General features: G+C 42.2%; 1 protein-coding gene across 3 annotated transcripts in view; it reads left to right on the forward strand.

Annotated features, from left to right (window-relative positions):
- Nucleotides 1–25633, forward strand: part of tango2 (transport and golgi organization 2 homolog (Drosophila)) — a 119256-nt gene that overhangs the window by 61271 nt on the left and 32352 nt on the right. For all 3 annotated transcript variants that reach the window (XM_052032366.1, XM_052032367.1, XM_052032365.1), the window contains 2 exons: nt 13716–13830; nt 19613–19701. In XM_052032366.1, the coding sequence (XP_051888326.1) occupies nt 13781–13830; nt 19613–19701 (139 nt within the window). In that variant the 5' untranslated portion in view covers nt 13716–13780. The remainder of the gene's footprint in view (nt 1–13715; nt 13831–19612; nt 19702–25633) is intronic.

Below are 25633 nucleotides of genomic sequence, written 5' to 3' on the forward strand. Positions count from 1 at the left end.
TACAGATCATTCAATGGTGGTTTTGTGGTGTTAATGTTTAATAAGAAGCTGAAAGCATTATGGTTATCATTATCATCACTTCATTGATTTCATAAAAAGCTCTGTCAGTGAGTACTTAAGCAACACGCCCTACAAAGGAACTCACCGTGCCTCGTAGCATTCCCTGTTTACACCATTCTCTGAAATCCATATGAATAAATCCCACAGCATAGGGAGAGTTTCACCATCTTGATAACCACCAGATCTGGGTGAATAAATAATTACACAGAAATGGCAAATTTAACAGAAGACATGCTAAACTATTTCTGGTTATTGTTTGAAGGATTTGGCGAGACAACACTCTGCCTCTCCTCGAAGAGCTGATGGTTTACTTCTCTCCACTTCAGTGGGCAGATTGGATTTAATTTCCTGCTCTGGGTGGTATATCTGATGCTGCAATGAAGCAGCAGCAAAGGTTGTGTGCTGAACTCCTGGAGTGAGTTTGACTCCACAACTGTCTGAATCTGAGGAGAATCTGCTAACATTGGGTCACAATGATAAATGTCGTTGCAAATGTGTCCTGAAGGAAATCAACTTCTAAAGGTTAAAGTCTCTCAACTCTTCACTCTTTTACACCATAATATGCTTGATCTTGCTTGCAGCATCACTTAATAAATCTTCCACCAACCTGCGGCAAGAAATATTGACAGAGTTGTAAGCAGAGGTTAAGTTTATTTGCTATTGAGAGGAATCATTCAGGGTATGTTGTTAGTCTGTTGAGTTAATATAAATAGAGAATGTCAGTTCAGTTTTGCACAACAATCTGACATTGTCCCTTTTTTTTAGCAACCAACAGAGATAATTGACATCTAACAGCGAATGCAGCATAATAAATGGAGGAAAGGAGCTTTGTTGAAAAGAAGCTCAACAGCATTATTATTGTCATCTGAGCCCCTTGATTTAATTATTAGTTTGAAATCATATCCTGGTGTATTTTAGTGTGACAATGTGGTGTGCCTCAGTGTCCCATTTAAAGTTGAACTCAGGTTACAAATTCAGGTCACACTCATTTTGATTTAAAAGTATAAACTGTTGATAAATCAGTGTCAGAGAGAAAAAAAATGAATTTTTATTTGTTTAAATGGACTCTAAATCTGTCCCATTCCATTGCTGATTGTAAATCTTATCCACAAAATTTGCTTGACGCAGACTGTGTCACCCATGGAGAGACACCAGTCACCCCTCTGATACCAAGTGAAAGGCCAGTTGTTCTTGGGCACTTCCTTGCAGTTAATCAATACTTGAAGAATGGCAGTAGCTGGCCTGAGGATAACGAACACTAAAGGAAAGCAAAGTACTGTCTTAAAAATAAAAATATGGAAATAAATCTGCATGTGCCTTTTAAATTGTTATTTCTTGTCATTGCATCTTATGACATGCAAAATAACTTTGTGGATGTCACAAGCCTGTTGGCTAAAGTGACTTTATTGTTTGATCGCAGGCACAAGCCCTGATTTTTAGCTGATTGCAGTCTGATCGGAAGGTGGTTAAAATAGAGTAGCAGCAAATGCATTCCTTCCCCTTAAATTTGCTTCATGATGGCTTAAAATCAATGTTATTAAAGTTGCAGATGTGAAACACCATGGTATGTCTTTGCTATATTAAAAGCACAATGTAAAATGAAATTCTTTCTATTGTTATCTTCTGAGGGTGACTTCCACTCCAGTTCTGTGGCTTGTGAGGTGACTGAGGCCAACTGCAGAATCCACAGACTGGGATACACTTAGGAGAGCAGATGGGTCGGTACAATGGGAGGTGGAGTGGGCTTTCTGTTCTTGTGTGCTGAGAGAGAAAGTTCTTCACCATTTTGATCAGTCACAGGCCTCTGATTCTCACGTCGTGTTTTTTTCCCCTGAGGAGGCTTTGAGAACATTCTTGAAGCATTTTCTTTTGCCGTTCTTTTCAATCTCCTGCTCCAACAGAGCTCAGAGCAGAGTACCTGTTTTGGGAATCTGATGTTGGATATCCAAACAAGATGGTCCATTCTCTGGAGCTGGCTGAGAGCAATCAGAGCTATGATTCTGGATACACAGCCTGAGAGAGGACAGGAAAGTATGTTTGCTTACCTGGCCTATGCAACGTTGATGATACTTCTCAGTACTTTGAGTTGCTTGCTCTAGGTAGTGTATGTCTCTGAAGCATACAAGGTGTGGAGATATCTAGTATCTTGTTATTATAATGTTTAATGTCTACATCCCTATGGACTGTGCATTTGCCAAGAAAGTCTGGAAAAGGATTCAATGGTCTTTGTCAAAGTTAGCCCTGAACAGCTGCGTAACAGAATACTCTGTGGTCTATGGGTTATTCATCCTGAAAGGAACATCAACTGCTGCTGGAAGATCATCAGCTCGGTGAAAGATGCACTTTGGTCTGCCTGAATCTTGTTGGCTCTCCAGTGTAAAGAGATGTCAACAAGCAAATGTGGCCAGCTGGCATATTCCAAGGTGTAGGAGTACGTGCTGAGGAATGCAGTGAAGCTCAGTGCAGCCACTGCAAAGAATCTGAGGGAAGGACCACTGTCTCGGGTCCTGTTGCTACTGAAGAGTGAAGGGCTGGGTCCTGTGTGGCAGCCTCTCAGATGCTTCACAGGTGCATTACTTAAGGTGGAAACGTGAGTGGCAGAAACTCATTCTAAGAGAATGTATTGAATTGATGCAGGGAAAGTCGTAAACCGATTTTTATTTACTATATATTATGAATTAACTATACCTTTTGAAATTTAAAATGTCTGTATGCATGCTTGAGTGTGTTTATGAATTCTGTACCCTGCATATCCTGTGCTGTACTTTGCCCCAAATCTGTCCTTTTTTAGCTTTGAACTGGTCTACCTCCATTGCAAAGAGCTGTGCACAGATTTTTTTCCCCCTTCCATGAAATGCCAAACATGCACAAACAATCTGCTGGAAGAACTCTGCAGGTTGAGCAGCATCTGTAGGAGGAAAGGAATTGTCGACATTTCTGGTCGAAACCCTGCATCAGGACTGAGAGTAGAGAGGCAAAGTGGCCAGTATAAAGAGGAGAAGGGGAGTGGCGAGAGAGGATTTCGAGGCGATTGGTGGACAGAGGATGGGTTTAAGATGTCAGGCAGGCAGTGCCAGGTAGAGGAGGTGAGCAGGGGGTTAGAAGACAGTGGGTGGTAAATGATAGATGGAGGCAGACAAAAAGCGAGGAAAAAGGGGGGGGAAAAAAAAGATGGAGCAACGTGGGAGGAAGGGAGGGTGAAGAAGGGAGATAAGCAGGAACACACAGTGCTACCAGTGCTAGATTCTGAAAAGTTAAGGTGAGAATGGGAGTCAGTAGGGGAGAGGTGAACAGCAATTGTGGGGGGTGGGGGTAAGAAACCAGTGTGTGGGAAACCGGTGTGTGAAGAGCATGGATGGAACCAGGAGGGGGATGAAGATGGGTTAAGGGGGGGGGCTGGGTGTTGGGTGTGGGAAACGGGACAAAAATGGCCATCTCGCCTCTCTGCTCTCAGTCCTGATGCAGGGTTTCAACCCAAAACATCAACAATTTCTTTCCTCCCACAGATGCTGCTCGACCTGCAGAGTTCTTCCAGCAAATTGTTTGTTGCTCCAGATTCCGGCATCTGTCTCCAATACACATTTCAGCTGTTTCTTCATTGTGATATCAGCCCCACAATGCCTTTTCCCAGCCATGGAGCCTAAGGACACTGACTTCGAGCCCAACTGCTGAAATCACATGTACTCTTCCACCAGTGAGCATACTCTTGCCCCTTATGCTCAGTCTATAATTGGCAAGAATGTGTTTGTTAACATAAAGTCAGATGTTCCAGGTGCTCTGGTTTCCTCCCACATTCCAAAGACGTACGGGTTAGGAGGTTGTGGGCATGCTATGTTGGTGCCAGAAGCGTGGCGACACTTGCGGGCTGCCCCGAGAACAATCTACGCAAAGATGCACTTCACTGTGTTTCGATGTACATGTGACTAATAAAGATATCTTATGTCGCCATGCAGTTCTGATTTAAAAAGAAAAACCCTTGATAGTAATAGTAAATGTTCTGAAAGTAAAGGATGTTTGTCCAGCTCATTGTCTCAGCTGCTGCTTTTAGGAATTTCATAAAGAAATCGAAGCAGGAGTTGGGCACATGTCTCTTCAAGTCTGATTTGCCATTCAGTAGGATTGATGGCTGATCTTGTGCCTCTCCCACTTTCCAACTCTTAACACCATATCCACCTGTGTCCAACATTCCATCAGTCTCAGCCTTGGGGGCAAAAAAAACTCCTGAGCATCCATGGCTTCTAAGTTTGAGAATTCCAAAGATTTTCATTCCCAAGTGAAGACATTTCTCCTGATCTGTGTCCTAAATGGCCAATATCGTGAAATGCCTCCTTTTTCCACTGTTAGGAAACAGCTTTACAACAATGATTGTTGCAAAACAAACAAGCTATTCCACCCATATTCACGTAAAGTTGGAAGAAGATGGTGAATTTGTCTTCATTGTCATGGGCATTGGCTAATTTGAGGGATCCTGGCATTCTTCACTGTCTAATAGGTGTTTAGCATTTGCTGATGAAATCAAGATTTCCTTTTAAAAACCACTTGATAAATTTAATGGCCTGTAGTTTCCATTCTGAATCCAAGACAGCCCCTCAAGGTGAAGAATCAGTTGCTTCCAGCAGAGTACAGTGGATACTGAGCTGGTTGAATATTTCTCAGCAGAATCCATAGAGTGGGTTGTTTTGATTGTTTTACACTCTTTCTATTTGGATGGTATCCACATGTTCAGTGCCTTCCCAGATGGTGCTTCTGTAATCTGAGGACCAGAGATTCTTCTGAGTGGATGAACATAGGAGCCCTTTTACAGGGAGGCTTTTGAGAGCATCCTTGAAGCATTTTCTCTGTCAGCCTGGTTTTCCTTGGCCATGACAGAATTTAGAGCAATTTGGTGTTTAAGCATGCTGACAAAGTGGTCTGCCCATCTGAGCTTGGTTGAGTGTAATTAGAGCCTCAGTGATGGAAATGTTGGTTTGCCTATCCTGCCAGTGAATTTACTGGAGGCAGTGTTGGTGGTCCTACTGCAATGCTTGAAGTGCCAACTGTAAATTGTCTGTGTCTCTGAAGCAGTGGGGATCACTGATGCTTGACAGACCATGGGCCTGGTGCCAGGTCTGAGGCCTTTTGTCTTTGAACTTGCTTTTCCTCGAGCAGTGTAAGGCTAAATTGGTGCACATGAGATGGAGGTGGATTTTTGTGACTGATGTCTGCCCTTGCTGGAAGTGATCCATATTGACCAGGGTTTCATCATGGGGGTGTTGGTGAACGATGTGGTCCAGCAGTGATAGACTGGTGGAGGAGCCATGCCTCCAAGATACTTGGTGCAAGTCCTATCCTCTCATATGCTTTGATGAAGGGTCTCTACATCTGAATGAACACGTACACAAGTGTCTGATGCAAGTTGTAATTAGGAAAACAAAAGAGACTACAGATGCGAGAATCTGGAACAAAAATCAGAAGGCTGGAAGAACTCGAAGGTCAAGCAGCATCTGTAGAGGCCAAAGGTGTAAGTCAACATTTCAGGTCAAGATCCTGTATCAGTGTCCTGCTTTCAAAAATCTCTCTGTTGTTTGTTAGTCTTTCCAGTCTCTTGCCTGGGTGGGGTAGTACTGAGGTTGTCACAGATGGCATTTGACGCAACCCAAAAATCAGCCCCTAAAATACAATCAATATTTCACCCATTTTGGTCTTGACAAGTTTTTATCAAGCTTCCTTCCAATCTGATTTGAACAGGGAAATCAAAATTTCTTCATTGAATCTTAATCAGGCCAAAAATTGCAGTAAGAGAAGCAAACTTGCACTTAAAATGGATACTCAAACAAAACTGTAGCAGTTAGAGGACTAGTAAAGCAAGTTTCTTGAATGGGCTAAAAATGAAAGTGAGTTTAAAGGGAGTGTAGGAAACAGAACCAGGTGAGCCATGGTGCCAACTCACCAAGATTATCAGAGTTTTACTGTAGCAAGCTGCAGGAAGGGTGGGAGGTGATGTCTAGGACAAGAGGGAATATCTCTGATAGGGTGATTCTAGTTATGGTATGAGCATAAACTGTAAATATCATATATTTGATAGGTTAATGAGGCTGTTAGAAGGTAAACAAAGAAACATAAAGGATGCAACACACGCATAATGCTGGAGGAACTCGGGGGGCCACAGGAATGAGGGAAAACAAAAGCACCTTCGCTCCTTTTGCCGCAACAGCCAGGACCTCCCAGTGGCCAGCCACTTCAATTCCACTTCCTATTCCCATACTGACATGTCTACGCATGGCCTTCTCCACTGCCACTTTGAGGCCAGACGCAGGTTGGAGGAGCAACACTTCATACTCTGACTTGGTCGTCTCCAACCTGACAGCATCAACATCGATTTCTCCAACTTCCGGTAACCATTCCCTCTGTTTTCCCTTTTTTATTTCCCTCACCCCTTCCCTTTCCCCTTCCCCCACTCCCATGACCTGCCCATCACCTCCCTCTGGTTCCCCACCTCCTTCCCTCTATTCCATGGTCCACTGTCCTCTCCTATCTGATTCCTCCTTCTTCAGCCCTTTGCCTCTTCCACCTCTCACCTCCCAGCTTCTCGCATCATTCCCTTTTCGTTCCCCCTCTCACCTGGACTCACCTATCACCTGCCAGCCTGTGCTGCTCCCCCTACTTTTTTATTCTGGCTTCTGCCCTCTTCCTTTCCAGTCCTGATGAAGGGTCTCGACCCGAATCGTCGACTGCTTATTTCCTTCCATAAATGCTGCCTGACCTGCCGAGTTCCTCCAGCATTTTGTGTGTGTTGCTCCAGGTTCCAGCATCTGCAGAATCTCTTGTGTCAACAGAATAGCTGTGAAATGCAAAGCTGTAGGAAGTGCCCTTGCTTATGGAGAGTGGAGAGCTGAGCCGATATTACAGGTTCGTGACCTACAGCTGAACTGGCCTGCGATGATACAAATAAAGAAAGTGAGTCACCTTAAGTTGTGCAATTCAGTTCAGAGTCTACGAGGCGGCAATGTGCCCATGTGGAAGATGAGGTGCTCTATCTCAACTTGTATTGGGCCTTATTTATGCAGTTGGACAGCAAATTAAAGGCAATAGCAAGCTCCGTGACACCCCAGGGGACTGAATGCATCATTTGCTTGTTAAATGCTAGCTGCACCTGTGTTATTACAAGTCTCTTTGTATGTCAATACTTCCCAATCTTTCACCATGTAAATAATAGGCCTCCTTTCTGTTTTTCCAACCAATGTAGATAACTTCACATTTCATAGAATCACAGAACAGTACAGCACAATACAGGCCCTTTGGCCCACAATGTTGTGCCAACCTTTAAACCTCGCCTAAGATTATCTAACCCCTTCTTCCCACATAACCCTCTATTTTAAATTCCTCCATATGCTTATCTAGCAATCTCTTGAATTTGACCAATGTACCTGCCTCCACCCCAGGCATTTATTCAAGTTATACTGTATCTGCCACATTTTTGCCCATCTTCTCAATCTACCCAATTCACCTTGGTCTTTTTCTCTTCTCACAGTGCACAATCCCAGTTTTGTGTAATTAACAAACTACAAAATACAATATTAGTTTCTGTTACCTCTTCTTGAGATCATCAATATGTATTTATGGATAGCTGGGGTCCAAGCACTTATCCCTGCATTTCCTTCACTCTTGCCCTACTGAAATTTTCTCTTCATATCGCAACTCTCTCCTGTCTGCCCTTGTCCAATCCCTTCCCAGTTACATCAGGACACCTCTCACGCTCGCCACCATTTTGACAACTTCCATTTCCCTGGCTCCCAGTGTCTCATCTTCACCATGGATGTCCAGTCTTTGTTTCCAACCCCCATCAGGAAAGAACCATTTCCCCTCCACTAACACTCTCATCCACCTGGCAGAACTTGTTCTTTCCCTCAACAATTTCTTCTCTTTCGATTCCTCTTGCCTTTTCTACAAATCAAGGCATAGCCACAGTACTCAGATAGGCCCCAGCTATGCCTGTCTTTTTGCTGGCTACGTTGAATCGCCTTCCCTATCTCACCACTCCCTGTCACCTCTTTATACTGGCTATCATCCCTCTGCACTCTCAGTCCTGATGCAGGGTCATGACCTGAAATGTTGACTATCCTTTTGCCTCCATACATGCTGTTTAACCCACTGAGTTACTCCAGCAAGTTTGTTTTTTTTTTCCTTCACTAATTACTGGTTGCCATATACTTTAACACACTAAAAGGCCATTGGGTCCATCATCCAGGTGAGCTCCCATGAGAGCAATCCCAATACTCCCATTTTCTAGACACCCAACTCTCCTTATTTCCCTGTAGCCCAAGAACAGTCATAGAGTAGTGCTGTATGGACAAAGGCCCTTCTACCCACTGTGTCCAGGCCAGCCATCAGTACCTATCTATGCTAATCCCATTTTCCAGCACTTGGCTTTGAGCATTGTATTGCTATGCCATTTCAAGTATTCATCTCAATACTTAAATACTGTGAGACACCAGTCTCCAGCATCCACTTGTGTAGGGTCTTTCAGATTTCAACTGCCCTCTGAAAATATTCTCCTCAAAAGTCTTCAATTAACTCTCATCAATGCACCTGGTCACCTCCTTGGAAAATTCTCAGATGCCCATCACTCCCCTTTGATTCTGTTGCCTCTTGTCTACACTAAAGGATAACTTAGGGTAGCCAATTAACCTACCAGTATTTGGGATGAAACTGAAAAATCCAGTGGGAAAAACAGATGGTCATGGGGAGAATGCGCAAACTCTATGTGGGCAGCACCTAAGGTCAAGATCAAGTTGGGGTTTCTGGAACTGCGAGGCAGCAGTATTAACTGTTTCCCCACTGTGCTACCCCTTTTGCAAAGTAATTGACATTTGTAGCTTGCTTCCTACTGCCAATATAAGCCATTAATGATTCAGCATTGAGAATGGGTTCCATGGGTGTATCCAGTTGAGTTATCGACCACACAGAAAAGAATGCCAGGGCTAAGGGCTGGTGTCCGATGTGTGCTCACTGGAGTTACTGAGGTCTGCCTCCTTTCTTCTTGACATCTGTCATTTTCCATGTTAGTGAATAATCCATACATCAGGAACTCCTTATCAATCCTGAATGTGGTTTCACAAATGATGTCTGTAGTCATTGGCAACAGACGACCCGTGGGACTTGGAGGGTTCTTGCTTCTGTTGGCCAGCAGTGCCAAAGTTGGATCACGTGGCAGAAGCAGCTGCCTCCTCCTGCTGCTGGATTGAGTATTAAATGCCAAAGTGATTGCTTTGAGCTCGTTGTGCAATGAATGAATCATGCAAAATGTCTGCAAAATTTGCAGTGAAAGCAGGATGCCAGCATCGTGTACATCAGTCTGGTTTGACTTCTCCTGTTATAGTCTTTCAAATAATAAATCACCCTGGCAGCCAGTAGTTAGATCATGAACATTGTGTTTAGTTTTATTGCATTTAGATGCATAGCCTTGTAGTTAGCAACCCTCTAGGCTGCTTTTCTGCTTTACCACGACAGCTTCAGTCGAAGTGACATGGGCATTCCTCAATATGTGCGTGCCAGGCAGCCACTGCTTTGTACTGATTTCACACAAACAATGTGCCCTTTTGCAGTTCCCAATCCAACATCTCTCTTGGACAGAGTTGGGACAAAAATGGCCAATTACACCAGGTCATTATTGCTAATAAGTAGCTAGTGTTTTATCCCTACCCTGTTGTCAGAGCTGTCAGTGGCTTCACCACCTCTACCCTGATGTGTGGACTTGCTTTTGATTTGATGACAGTGGCTGCTCCACAATCCAGTAACAGGAGTGGATCTAAATGCTGCAACAGACTCTTTTCCAACAGCCTGCTTAAGTCAACCAAATATATCAATTCTGAAGCAAGTTGAGGTGCATGTGCTCTTCCTCCTGGGTAGAAAAATTCTACCTCAATAATTGCATCAGTACAAAGCACAACCCAGAAGGTCTTAGGTTCAGTCTAGAGCTGAAAATCTTGAAGGATGCACTGATGCCTTGTCAAAGGTGCTGTCTTTGGGATTAAACCAATGCCTTCTGTCCTCTGGATACAAAAGAATCCCTTGAAATAATATATAGCTAGAGTGCCCTTGCTGATATTTATCCCTCGGTCAGTTTAACCAAAAATTCTGGTGATTCATTATATTCAGTGAGAGTTTGCCATGCACAAAGTTGGCAATCTGCATTAGAATATTCACTGTACAGATTGGCTGCAAAAAAAAATACTTGGGACGTTCTGATGCCATGAAAGGTCTATATAAATGCAAGTTTTTATTTGATTGTCCAGACTTGTTGGAATGATAAGATGAGATATCTTTATTAGTCACATGTACATTGAAACACACAGTGAAATGCAACTTTTGTGTAGAGTGTTCTGGGGGCAGCCCGCAAGTGTCGCCATGCTTTCTGCGCCAACATAGCATGCCCACAACTTCCTAACCCCTATGTCTTTGGAATATGGGAGGAAACCGGAGCACCCAGAGGAAACCCACACAGACACTGGGAGAACGTACAAACTCCTTACAGACAGTGACCAGAATTGAACCCAGGTGGCTTGCGCTTTAATAGCATTATGCTAACCTCTACACTGCCTTCATATCGGGAGTCCATGATGCAACAAGTAGGAAAGACTCTCTCCATGCTTTGAGTAGATGGGAATAAGTAGCAGGAGAATGTCAGATCGATGTGCAATAAATTGTTTCATTTCCCTCCACATAGTTAATTCTGCTTTCAAAGGGAAGGGGATGTAAAATGCTCCCTAAATCTGATTATGCTCTACACTCTAACGGGCAAATGCTGTCAGAGGTTGCATTTTTTGAATTCAATCCTATTTCACTGGCCATTATGTTAACAAATAATTTGCATTAAACATTAACCTGTCATCCTGTGGAAATTCAAATTGAAGTCGTTCAATCCATTTAACAGTTAACTTGGACGGAATAACTTGAAAACAAGAGGATTAGACAGTATTTAATCCTGCTTTGCTGACCCATCTTCAGCATCTGCAAATTCATGGTCAGCTCGTGAAGATTATTTCACATATCTCTCTATATTAGATAAAGTGTGTATTGGAGGAGTTACATTGGAACTTCATTTAACTACAGTGAACACTTAAAAATAAAAAATGCTAGTTGGGCAGCATGCATGAAATGGAGACACAAGAGACTGCAGATGCTGAAATCTGGAGCAAAATACAAAATGGAGGAGCTCAGCAGGTCAGGCAGCATCTGTGGAGAGAAATGGACAGTCGTCATTTTGGGTCAAGACCCTTTATCTGGACTGAAAAGCCAACTACTTGAAACTTTTGGTTCTGTTTTACTGTCCATATATGCTTGCTGATCTGTTGAGTATTTCTAATATTTTCTGTTTTTATTTTGGAAATGTAGCATCTTCAGGTTTTTTTTTGCTTTATGCTGGATGAACACCTGTATCATTCTGCAGTGGAAGGGCCTAGAGTTGTGATGGAGATTCATAGAATCATCACTGGAGTTCCCATGGAGCGTCCAGGTTCCGTAAGACCATAAGATATAGGAGCAGAATTAGGCCATTTGGCTCAGAGTCTGCTCTGCCATTCAATCATGGTTTTTTTTCTTTTAACCCTATCCTCCCACCTTCTTCCTGTAACCCTTAAACCCCTTACCAATCAAGAACATATCAATTTAAAGCAATAGCAGTAAAACAAATCTCTGCAGTACTTTGACAGGCAAACCCATCGGGTGGTACTCTCAAATCAGGTGAGAAGTTAAACCAAGGCTCTTCCCTACCTGTCAGGTTCCAGTAGTGGGAGAGTCTAGGAGCAGAGGGCACAGACTCAGAATAGAAAGGTGTCTCTTTAGAACAGAGATGAGGAGGAATTTCTTTAGCCAAAGGGTGGTGAATCTGTGGAATTCATTGCCACAGATGACTGTGGAGGCCAAACCATTGGGTATATTTAAAACGGAGGTTGATAGGTTCTTGATCAGTAAGGGCATCAAAGGTTACGGGGAGAAGGCAGGAGAATGCTCCTTTTGACTTATAGAAATTACGAGATTGCACATCTCTGGTTGAGCTGGGCTGCTCTTTATCCTGCTCCTCCATTTATACCAACATCTTTAAAATGCATAATCTGTTCCCTCGCCTCAGTTCTATGTGTGGGATTTTGTTTTCCAGTCTTCAGCACCTTAGGTGCCCAGATTACTTCACCAAGGAAAAGGTCAAATTGTTTTCTTTATATTTAAGTATTATTGGATCAGCCTCATTGTACAGCACCACCTCCAATGAAGGGTAGGGCTTGGATTTTCCAGCAGCCCTCTGTGAGTAATGTCTCATCCCAGAAAGTGGCTCATTAACATGATCCTTGTGTAATGGAAGCCTGTGGATTTTTAAACAAATGTTGCATACTTTAATAAATTTTGGTCTACACGGAAGTGAAGGGTTAATGGAAACAGACCAAAGAATCAAGCTGAGTGAATGTCAGAGCTGGCTTGATGGGCTGAATGGCCGACTTATGCTGCTTGCGCACAATTGCGTTATAGAATGAACAAACTTGTAACCATAAGCAATAAAGCAAATTAATGAAACAGATGGGAATAATCCAGCAAAATGGGAAATTAAGTTGTAAGTGGATGAGTATCTGTGAAGTTTCTGCAAATTACTGCCTGTTCCATGCTGAACATGACTCATTTATCTGTACCTGCAAGAAATTAAATAATTAAATGCGCAAGTCAAGATTTGATAAATGTTCAAGGGCTAATTCCTACCCCTAAAATAAGTAGGGCTGGTGCATAATTTAAACAGTTTGGAAGAAAATCCCCAGCATGGGAAAGTCCACACTTCTGTCCTTTGACATTGGGACCATGCTTTTGGATAAGCCAAAATTCTGCAAAAGCCCCAGTACAAATTTGCAACCAGTTAATATTCAGACCCAGTATATTTGCAGAATCTCAATGAAAACTACTACACTGCATTTCAATATTGCATTGATCCTTGAGACATGAGTTTGCTCACTTCTTTTGTGGTGAAATGATACTGTTGAACCAGGCCTTGGTCAGTTTGCTGACCTGAAAAGCCCAGGTTTGCCCCAGATAAACCATACAAAACCCCTTCGAGATACTGAAACAAAAAAAAAGCATTGGACATTTTGATAATTAGACCAACAGCTATTCACAGGTTCTCATTAAGCGTAATAGTTGTCCTCGCACATATTTGCCTGCTTGCCTCCTTTTAACCAAAATGAATGGAAGGAGATCTGAGCAGCAAGATCTGAAGCTATGCTTCCTTGCAACTTGTATTTGAAGTGACCGATTAGCATATAAACTGTCACATTTCAGTCACTTGCAGAAACAGCCAGCCTAAACTAATATTAACCCTGTATGTAAAAGCTGTGAAATGGATGACTTAAAGTGGCAGCGGTGGGGAGGTGTTGAAAATCCTTAATTTCGACTCGTTTCTTCTCAGTGTGTGGCAGGAGAAATCAGTGCAGGGCTAATGCTTAAATTTAACCATATGATAGTGTGATTTTCTTTTTAAATGCTATTTATCTTGTATTCAACACAAATTAGACTATGTAATTATGTTCAACTCTTGATATCTTAACATAATGCAGTTAGAAGTTAATGCTGTGAATATTAGCTGGTTTCTTTGAGATCACTATACCTGGGTATCATTAATTTGAATCCTTTTTCCACAGCGCCTGTTCCAGTGACCCTGGGCTTACTTCTGCCTCTGAAGAATTGAAGTTAATTCGAGGCCTCCATGTGTATCATCTTCTTCCACTTCAATCCAAATTCAGCTTCTGCTTACAGGTATTTTAGGTGCACGTCCCCTGAATGACAAACTCATGAGCCTTGCAGCAGTAAAATCCAAATTCCAGCCAAGGCTCACCCATGCCTGCAGTTCCTATTCTCTCAAATTTGCATCGATGATCTACAAGTTACTGGGAGAATTGAATCAATCTTTATTTCTTGCCCCCAACATAATCCCTTCTCTTCCCCCCCGCCCCCCCCCCCCCCCACCACCATTCATCCCATGGTCTGCACTTAATATACACGTAAGCCAATGGAGCAGAATGCCCTTTGAGATTTCATAGCTGATAGAACTTCTTGCCATTTGTTTTCATAGATACTGAGTGAATAATGTCCCCTGTGGAATTTCAGAGTCAGACAGATAAAAGTGGGGATAAAATTCTGAGACAGCAATTTAGACATTCAGTGTTTCTTCTAGCTGATGTCCATGATCTTTCATCTGCAAAATATGATGCAATTAATCATCCATTTTCCTAAAAAAAACAGATACATTCCAATATTACTGTCTTCCAATATGTTTCACTTGACATTTCATAAGAGATCAATTGCACTGTTATTTCTGGACTTACCCAAGGATCTATCCTTGACCTCTTTTTTTTCTCTCATCTGTTTGCTTCTCAGCATCATCATCCAAAAACACAAAATCACATTCCAGTTGTGTGCTGAAGATGGTCATTGGTATTGGTTTATTATTGTCACTTGTACCGAGGTACAGTGAAAAACTTGTCTTGCATAACCGATCATACAGGTCAATTCATTACACAGTGCAGTTACATTGAGTTAGTACAAAGTGCATTGATGTAGTGCAGGTAAAAACAATAACAGTACAGAGTAAAGTGTCACAGCTACAGAGAAAGTGCAGTACAATAAGGTGCAAGGTCACAACAAGGTAGATCGTGAAGTCGTAGTCCATCTCATTGTATCATTACCAGTTCGTATAATATTTACTTGAACTCATCTGTGTCTTAACACTGGAATTTCATTTATACTGAATGCATGATTACAGAAAGCCCCAAATTGATCTAAGGCAATGTCAATTTTGTGCAGATTTGATGTTGTAATATTTTGTATCAATATTTTCAGCTGCTTTGGTTCACTGTGACTCTAATTCTTCTGCCATTCTGTACCAGATAAAAAGAATTTTTTTTCCAGTTCATTATCTAGAAGCCATTGTCTTTGGTTTCTCCCTGAAACACTGAGTCAGCAACTGCATCCTCTCCCTGGAAACTGAAGCTGAATCAGACTGGTTATCACGTTGGTGTTGAATTTGACCTGGATACCTGCTCAATATCTCCATTTCCTTCATACCACCTGAGTCCTCACCTACCTCTACCCATCTGCTGCTGAAAAATTCACAAATATCTGTTCCAGAGAACTCTTGGCTAATCTTCCAATTTTAATATTCCTTAAATTCCAACTCACTAAAAGTCTACTATCCAGATAAGATATCTTTATTAGTCACATGTACATCGAAACACACAGTGAAATGCATCTTTTGCGCAGAGTGTTCTGGGTGCAGCCCACTATGCTTCTGGTGCCAACATAGCATGCCCACAACTTCCTAACCCGTATGTCTTTGGAATGTGGAAGCAGAATGGAGCACCCGGAGGAAACCCACGCAGACACGGGGAGAACATACAAACTCCTTACAGACAGTGACCGGAGTTGAACCCGAGTTGCTGGCACTGTAATAGCGTTACGCTAGCTGCTACACTACCGTGCCTGCCTATCTTAAATCACAACAGATTCTGAGCAAGCACAGCTCCTGCTCCCACAGACCTATTGGCTCCCAGTTTTGTACTCCCTGCAAAGTATTTTCCCATGCTTATCTCTGTAACTTCCTCCTATCCAACAGCTCTGATCTCTGCCCCCCTCTTATTCTGAGCTCTTGAACATCACAAGTTTCATTTACTGTGCCCTTGGTGGATGGCTTTTGGATGCCAAGGCCTCTGCTCCTGAATTCCCTCCTTTTTACTTGTCAACCTCTTCCCTCCTCCTTACCTCTCCCTCCTCTCCTCCTCCCTCCTCTCCTTAAACTTGCCTTTATGCCAAAGCTTTCAGACTTCTAATTTAATTTTTCCTTGCATGGAATATAAAATTTTGTTTAACAATCCAGTGAAACACCTTGGGGTATTTTACAATGTTGAGGATACTGTATAAATGAAATTATTGTTGCTTAAATCGTTAATCTTGGGGCATTTCTTGAAGTATTGATGTAACAAGCACAAATCATATTTCTAAAGGATGATTTTTAACAAGCTCAACATAAAAAGCCACAACCAATTGAGTAGGTTGAGAGTTGTGGTTCAGCAAGAAAATACCAATATTAAACTACAAGACTATATTTTTGCAATTTCAGGGTGAGGATTTTGTTCTGGCATTTTTCTTCATGCTCACATTTCTCATTTAAGTGTGATGAAAATGTTTGTGTGCTGTTAACAAGATGACAATTCCAACATTTAATGTTTTGCTGCTCAGTGCCCGTGCAACATTCAGCAAATCTAGGTCAGACTGATCTCTCAAAGCACCTGGTTCACTACATCAAAAGACTGCTTTGCTTTTCCATACATGATCAATTTGACTTTCAATTCAATATATAGCCTGCTTTTCTCCTTTGTGCATTCTCAGGATGAGATTGCCGCAGCTGCTTTTATTTTTGTCCAAAGTTCTCAAACTCAAACAAAGTCAAGTTGAATCTAAAACCCATTTTACTGAAGAAGTTGGGTGAGCAGAAAAATTGCAGTTTCATTGATTTGAGCTGCCTTGGAGGCATGTTCCTGTCCTGGAGATGGAGGTTAACCCATTGTGTCTCCTCACTTTGTACATTTATTTCATAACTATTCATTTTGGTAAACCCACCTATTCCCCTGCCTCAATTCATCTGCTGCTTTAACCCTCGTTCCCAAAGTGAGTTTCAGACCATATATCCATGACTTCGCTAAAGCTGACAGTTGAATCTTCTTAATTACCACTTGTATCAGCTAACCTGATGCGAAGACATTCATCCATGCCTTTTATTGCCTCTCAAACTGACCATTCCCATGGTGGACCCCTTCATGTAATACTTTAAAATTGACTCTCTTATCTGTGTCCTACTCACTTATCCATTCGTTATCTCTGTGCTCACTGACCTACATTGGCTCCTGATTATACACTCACTCAGTTTTCAGTTTCTCATTCTTGCTGTCAAATCCTCCCATGATTCTGCCTCCCCTTACCTGTGTAACTTCCAGGTTTTTTTCAACCTGCTTCGAACCTGCAGTCATCCAGTTGTTGCCTGTCATCATCCTTGCTTTTAATTGCTCCTCCATGGGAAGCTCTGCCTTCATCTGCCAGGGTTCTGAAATTCCATCCTCAAACCTTTCTGCCTCTTTAGGATTCTTCTGAAGTTGTACCTCTTTGAGCATGGTCATCTGTCTTAACTAAATCTCCAAACAATTCTGAATCTGATTTAACACTCTAATAAAATACCTTTTAGAATCTTATTTTACATCAAAGGTACAATATAAACACTAGTTATTGCTGCTGTTTGAATGGCATTGCATGTTTTTTTTAAAACTTCCCATCTTTCTCACGGAACAATGCAGAAACATTGAAATTATACGTTGACTTAATTCTGTAGAATAAATAGCTGTCAGATTTTGCAAGGTGTACTGTTAAGTTCCATTCCCATTCTTTAATGAGGTATAAGACCCTTAGGCACGGGTCATAGCTAAATCTTCTTTCATTCTTTGGGATAAATTCACTGGAGATTACCAGCAGCAATGAGTCTAATGAATTAGCAGACTGAAATCGTAAATTAGCAGGTTCGGTGTCTGCAGTGTGTAATTAGCACCACGATTCGAGCAATTATTGATTGTTGTTGGACTTGATTTATTTTTTTTCTCTTGCCACTGCACTTGGTTTGGATTTTGCTGCTGGTTTAACTCAAGATTTTCATCTCAACTAGAACCAAGAGTTACAGAGGCATAGAGCTATACAGCACAGAAACAGGCCCTTCTGCCCAACTCATCCAAAACGACCAAGGTGCCTTCCTGAGCTAGTCCCATTTGCCTGCATTTGGCCCATATCCCTCTAAACCTTTCCTGTCCATGAACCTGTCTAAATGTCTTTTAAACATTTGTAACTTGCCCTGCTCTACTACTTTTTCTGGCAGCTTGTTCCATATACCTACCACCCTTTGTGTGGAAAACCTTGCCCCTCGGGTTCACTCTAAATCTTCCCCCTCTTTCCTTAAACCCATGCTCTCTACTTCTAGACTCCTCTACCCTGGGAGAGAAAAGACCGTGACCATCTACCTCATCAATGCCCCCTCACAATTCTATAAACCTCTATAAGGTCACCCTTCGGCCTCCTTTGCTCTGGGAAAAACAGTAGTTTATCGACCATTGCAAAGTACCCAATTGATATTTAATGTTGAAAAAATTTTAAATCCCTCCTTGGTGCTTCTCCCACTGTCTGCAGTCTCCAATGCAAGTCGACTGCTTTTTCTCTCTGAAGTCTCTTCAGTGTTTTTTGTTTGGGCTTTGCTCATTTGATTATGACTTGGAACAAAAACAAAAGCAACTGTATTCAGCAGATCAAGCAGCATCTGCGGAGTATAAAACAAAGATCGTTGACCTAAAATATTAGTTCTGCTTCTCTCTCCAAAGATGCTAGCTGACCCACTGAGCATTTTCAGTACTTTCTGATTTTTGTACTTGCAGCACCTGCAAGGTTTTTTTTATAATCATAACCAGAACCTTTCCAACAGTGGCTTCTTGTCTCACCCATTCACTGTCACTATGAGTATGTCCCAGAGTATCCATTCTTGACCTCATTCTCTACCTTACTTGTATCCCCCCTTTAGTGATGCTTTCCCCAAGACATGGGATCAAGGTATATATGTACACCTTTGATAATTAGCTTAGCTGCTAAAATCATTTCCATGACCCTACCACTGTTCCTCTTCACTCCTTAAAAGAACCTCAGAATTCTTTGCAGTGCTCTCTGCGACAGTTTTCACCCATACCACTGGGATCTTCTGAGCTCACCTGTGCTTGTACAGTGACAAATTCCATTGTTTATCTGTCTTCAGCAAGCCTGAGCCTTTGCAGAAACATTTCCACTTGTATTTTCAAACCTTTTGGAACTTACTGCACAGACAGGAAGCCATTTGGCTCATCACATCCATGTCGGTCAAAAAGAAATTTTTTTAGGAGAATGCCACTTCTCAGCTTTTGGTCTGTAGGTTATGGATCTTCCAGATACTTTTTCAATGTGATGACCACTTCTAAATCCTCCACCTTTAAGGTGATGAGTCCCAGACCTCCTCTATTGTTCTGTGATTCAGGTAGTTATCAAAGACACTATTTAAAGAAGAGCAGGGCTTTCAGTAAGTGCCTGGGCCAAGACCCCTCCCTCAACCCCCAACAGCAAGAAGTGACAAACTGGTCATTTTCTCATTATTGCTTGGAGTGTGCAAAAGGGCTGTTTCATTTGTTCACAGATGTTACCCAATGCGCAAACGTGTTCAGACAGCTCTGCATTTCATATCCTTTTGAGTTCTGTAGAAATGGGAGTAATTTCAATAAAAATCATGCCCGTCTTTGTGCTTTATAGTAATTACTGTCATAAACCTGGATTTATGAGGGAAAAGTAAAAACAGGGTTTACTAATTGCATTAATTGTGAGGGTTAAACTAGTCTCTCCAGTTTGTTCTGATCATGTATCCTATAGTCAAAACCTCTATCAACATAAAGATCTTTCTGCAGTATATTTCTGTACTTTTTTTTTCTTGCAGGCTTATCCTAGCAGCAAACAGAGATGAATTCTATTCTAGACCATCAAAGCCAGCAGATTTTTGGGCAAACAATGGCAACATCTTAAGCGGTAAGATCTCACTGCATCTACAATCCTACGAATGGCTTAGTTGCAACAAGCATGATCGATGTGTATTTTCCTTTTTTGTATATTACTTTATGGGACATTTTTGTTTTGAGCCAAAGTAAAGTTGAATTCTTCTTGGCCTTGTGGATGTACTTAAATGAGCAAAACTGATAGAGGTATGTTGATGTTGGTTTTAAAAGCAAAATCAAGCAGCTTTTTATTATGCAGAGAGTAACTAGCAGCAGAATTGCATTGTTTCAGTGTCGCAGATGTGCTGTAAATTGAATGCTAATTTATAATGTAAGTGAATTGGAAGATGCAGTCAATGCTGGAACCATTCAGCAGGTCAGGCAGCATCTGTGGACTAAGCAACAGAGTTAATATTTCAGGTCAGTCTCCTTTCATCAGAACCTCCTTCAGCTCTACAGCCTTCCAAGATAACCATTCTGTTCCAATTCTGGCCTTCTGATCATCCCTGAATTTTATTGGTATTGGTTTATTATTGTCACTTGTACTGAGGTACAGTGAAAAACTTGTCTTGCATACCGATCGTACAGGTCAATTCATTACACAGTGCAGTTACGGCAACTGCTCTGCCCAAGACTGCAAGAAGCTGCAGAGAGTTGTGGACACAGCCCAGCGCATCACGGACACCAGCCTTCCCTCCTTGGACTCCGTCCTTACCTCTCATTGTCTTGGTGAAGCAGCCAGCATAATCAAAGACCCCATCCACCCAGGACATTCTCTCTTCTCTCCTCTTTCATCAGGTAGAAGATACAGGAGCCTGAGGGCACGTACCACCGGACTTAAGGACAGCTTCTACCCCACTGTGATAAGACTATTGAACGGTTCCTTTATACAATGAGATGGGCTATGACCTCATGATATACCTTGTTGTGACCTTGCACCTTATTGCACTGCACTTTCTCTGTAGCTGTGACACTTTAGTCTGTACTGTTATTGTTTTTACCTGTACTACGTCAATGCACTCTGTACTAACTCAAAGTAACTGCACTGTGTAATGAATTGACCTGTACGATCGGTTTATAAGACAAGCTTTTCACTGTACCTCGGTACAAGTGACAATAATACCAATACATTGGGTTAGTACAGAGTGCATTGATGTAGTACAGGTAAAAAGAACAACAGTATAGAGTAAAGTGTCACAGCTACAGAGAAAGTGCAGTGCAATAAGGTGCAAGGTCACAACAAGGTAGATCATGAGGTCATAGTCCATCTCATCATATTGCTCAATTGCTCAATCTTTGATTGTTATACCTTTAATTACTTTAACCTCTGAGGTTTCATCAATAAATCTGTTTTTCTGCCCTGTCTCCTCCTTTAAGCTCACCCTTTAAAAGCCACTTCCTTGCCCTTACTTTTTGTCACCTGCTCTCGTATCTCTCTAAGTAACGGGCAATCAAATTTTGTTTGCGAATATTCTTGTGAAGCTCCTTAGAATGTTTTGCTGTGTTTAATGGTGTATAAATGCAATTTTTTGTTGCTGTTGCTGTAGCTCTTTGATAAATGGAGTACACTTGGGATGAGCAGTGTTTATCATTCTTCAAGGTGATAAATAAATGTCTGTACTCTGATATCCTGCCTGGGCAATACTTTTGACTGATGATTCCCCAAACTGCTTCAGCTACAGTTACAACTTGCATTAATATTGTGCCTTTAACACAGTAGAATGTTCTGAGCACTGGCACTAAGTCATTTGGTTTCCCACCAGTTGGATCCAGGTCCAAACAAAGTTGTGCGAGTCAACAGGTTTAGATCAATGTTTTGGATTCTGCGGTAACTGATCTTCACCACAGCAGCTAGATATGTATTTGTTGTCAACGCTCCTGTGTCTAGGATAGTGGGGTAATTTGGGACAGAAGGAGAGACCCCAGTCAGGGACGAAAATCAGGAAAATATGCAGATGCTGGAAATCTGAAATAAAAACAGAAAATTCTGCAAGAGTTGATGTTTCATATATGAGATTCTTCATCAGAACTCAAGAACAAAGGATCTCCAACCTGATAGCCATTTCTTTTTGCACAGATGATGCCTGATCTGCTCAGTCCAGAATTTCTGCCCCAGTCAGTGATCTTGTTTCTGTTATTCAGACCTCTGTGGGGAAAAGAGAGGACAGGGTTTGACTCTGATTCCTTCGACGGCACATGCTAGCTGGCTATTTAACTTTAATTGTGAATAATGCCCAGAAGTTGCAACTTCAGGATAGGAGATGAGAAAACAAGGGGCAGGTTGGTGGTGACATGGAAAGTGTGTAACTACTAAATCTTGTTGGTATGTTAACAAACTACCAATGGAGTGGGAGGATAAGAATTCTCTTCTAGTGGCAATTGGTTTATTATTGTCACGTGTACTGAGATACAGTGAAAACTTTTGTTTGCGTGCCATCCAGACAGATCAGTCCATTCATAAGTACATCAAAGTATTACAAAAGAAAATAATACAGAATGCAGATATTGTGTTACACTTACAGAGAAAGTGCAGTGCAGATAGACAAATAAAGTGCAAGGGCCATGGCAAGGTAGATTGAGATATCAAGAGTTCATCTTTATCATATGAAGTCCTTTCAAGAGTCTGTTCCTCTCAAGAAAGGAAAAGAATAGACTAAAACTGCATCCATTTTTCCCACTGTTCCAATAGTTGAGATCACCTTTATCAGATACATGTCTATCTGCCTCGTTGGGGACAGATGATGAATTGAAAAATAACAAAATAAGCATGCACCATACATATCCGCTGACTTTTCTGCATAAGGAGCAATGTCTCCAATGAAGTGCCAACTGTTTGCTCTCACTTTTTCACTTGCATCATCTGTATTTCAAAATGCTGATGGATTGTGGGTGGCATCCAGTTTATAATGCTGAAAAGGTTTTTTGAACAAGTTCTGAAAACAAACATCTAAATTTAGACCCAGTTCTTCATTTGATCTCTTTTGGAGGGAGACCTGCTTTGAGAAGGTCACAATTTCAGCTCTTCACTTCGTAGTGGCAAAGATAACCTCCCTTGAGCAGAATGATAACCCTAATGGATGAGGTCTTTTATACCTCTGACAGAGAAGCTCAGAATTGAATAAGTAAAAGAGTTGGCCACCATTTAAGGATGGTGCTGCCTATCATCTATTACAACCCCCAAAGAGGAAGTATCCAGAAAGAGCAGGTTATATGAGCAACACACTTTAAGATTTCCTGTGTAGGAGTCGGCTTCACCAAGGAAGCAGTAGGACAATCAGTCAGCTTTTGCTTGCTTTGCCTGCGTTAATCTCTGATTCTGTTTGTGATAGTCATATAATATTTTCTTGATCATAGAATGTTGCCAGGACTCAAGGGCCTGAGTTATAGGGAAAGGTCGGGCAGGCTCGGACTTTATTCCTTGAAGCCACCTTATAAAGGTGTATAAATTCATGCGGGGTATGAGATAGGGTGAATGCACACAGTCTTCTTCCCAGGGAAAGGGAATCAAAAACTAGAGGGCATAGGTTTAAGGTGAGAGGGGAAAGACTTAAAGGGACCTGAAGGGCAACTTCTACACGCAGAGGGTGGTGGATATCTGGAACAAGCTGCCAGAGGAAGTGGTTGAGGCAGGTACATTTAAAAGACATTTGGACAGGTACATGGATAGGAACGGTTTAGATAGAAAACACTGTGATGCTGGAGGAACTCAGCAGGCCAGGCAGCATCTTCGGAGAAAAGCAGGTGGTCAACGTTTCGGGTCAGGACCCTTCTTCAGGACTGAAGATAGGAAAAGGGGAAGCCCAATATATCGCAGGGATAAGCAGAGCAGTGACAGGTGGACAAAAGAGGGGAGGTGGGGTGGGCAAAAGGTGGTGATAGGTAAATGCAGGTAAGAGATAGTGATAGACAGGTGCAGGGGAGAAGGGGAGAGCAGATCCACTGGGGGATGGGTCAAAGGTAAGGAGGGAAAAAGGGGAGTAGAAAAAAGAGAGAGAGACTAGGAGAGGGAAGAAAAGAAGAGGCATGGTGTGGAGGGGAGTTGTGGGGATTACTTAGTGGGAGAATTCAATGTTCATGTTTAGAGGGATACAAGCCAGACAGGAACATAGGACAAGCTCAGATGGGCATCTTGGCTGGCATGGACGTTGGGCCATCAAGGGCTTTTTTCCATGCTGTATTACTCGGTGGCTCTATAGCTTGATGCAGGCTCTACAGCGACTGCAGTTTGAGCACGCATGTTCCGGTAATTTGACTCATTTTACAGTAACATTGGTACATTCACACCAAGGATTTGGTGAAATGGGGCCTTAAGACATTGCGGGCATGCTGGTTTCTCCAAAGTCTGGGAAGCAATGCGAATTGTTCAATGTCACATTATAACGCTCACTGTCCCCAGGGTGAAAAGTATCAGAGTTGGTCTGTGAGGATGAAGCAATTTAATTTTGTGCATTTCGATTACCCACGGCATGGTAGCATAGCAGTTAGTTTAACGCTATTACAGCACCAGCGATCAGGGTTCAATTCCTGCTGCTGTCTGTAAGGAGTCTGTACGTTCTCCCTGTGTCTGCGTGGGTTTCCTCCAGGCGATCCAGTGTCCTCACATTCCAAAGACGTACAAGTTAATAGGTTAACATGGGTGTAATTGGGCAGCGCGAGCTTGTTGGGCCGGAAGGGCATGTTACCGTGCTGTTTAGATAAAGTTTAAAGTTTACCCCTGTTTTTCTGGAGTTTATACAATAAAAGGGGTCATTTCTGTTTAAATAAAGAGAAATTTCTTAACTTAGTGAACGATCAACATTTGTAATTCTCTGTCCTGGAGGGCTGTGGAGATGCAGTCACTGTTTTCATTCTGAATGGAGATCAATAGATTTCTGGATGTGAAGGAAATCAACAGATATAGGGATGCTGCTGGAAGATAGTGCTGACTCGTACAGCACAGAAACAGGCCTTCAGCCCAACTGCTCCATGCCGACCAAGATTCCCATCTAAGCTAGTCCCATTTGCCTGCATTTGGCCCATATCCCTCTAAACCTTTCCTATCCACGTACCTATCCAAGTACCTTTTAAATGTTGTTAATGTACCTGCCTCAACCACTTCCTCTGGCAGTTCATTCTGGGTGAAAAAGTTGCTCCTCGGGTTCCTATTAAATCTCTTACCTCTCACCTTAAACCTATGCCCTCTAGTTCTTGATTCCCCAACCCTGGGGAAAGGGTGTGTGCATTTACCCTATCTATGCCCTTCATAATTTTACACAGCTCTATAAGATCACCCCTCATTCTCCTATGCTCCAATGAAAAAAGTCCCAACCTCTCTATAACTTAGTCCCTTGAGTCCTGGCAACATCCTCGTAAATCTCCTCTGCACTCTTTCCAGCATAATGGCATCATTCCTATAGCAGGGTGACCAAAGCTGAACAACATATTCCATATACGGCCTCACCGATGTCTTGTACAACTGCAACATAACATCCCAACTTCTGTACTCAAAGGCCAACATGCCTTCTTCACCACCCTGCGATGTCAATTTCAGGGAACTATGTATTTGTACTCCTGGTGTTAACCCGATTTTGAAGTCCCATTTCCGTCTGCTGTAAATCACACAGTGCCACAGGTTAATTCAAACGCATTTATTTAGCGATATATCACTAGGGAGAAACCTCCTTACTCTCAGGCAGAGTCCACGGCGGGGTTGTCCGAGGTACAGAGGGGGCAGACAGTAATTTATACAAACATTGTCACGCACACTTTAATGAGTCAGGCGCTGGAGTTCTTGGTTGAGCAGGAAACGGACAAAGGGCTACTGCAGATGGACAAAGAGCAGCCTCACACCCCAGGTTCAGCTCATTGTTTTGCAATCGGGTGAGACAAAGGCAGGTATCACCTTCATGGTTTGAGACAGCCTTCCCATTTCCCGTTAAGATTGACCATCATCTCCATAGCCAAACATAATGGGAATCCAATTAAGT

This window comes from Pristis pectinata, chromosome 17 (assembly GCF_009764475.1).
Source record: "Pristis pectinata isolate sPriPec2 chromosome 17, sPriPec2.1.pri, whole genome shotgun sequence".
NCBI lineage: Eukaryota > Metazoa > Chordata > Chondrichthyes > Rhinopristiformes > Pristidae > Pristis > Pristis pectinata.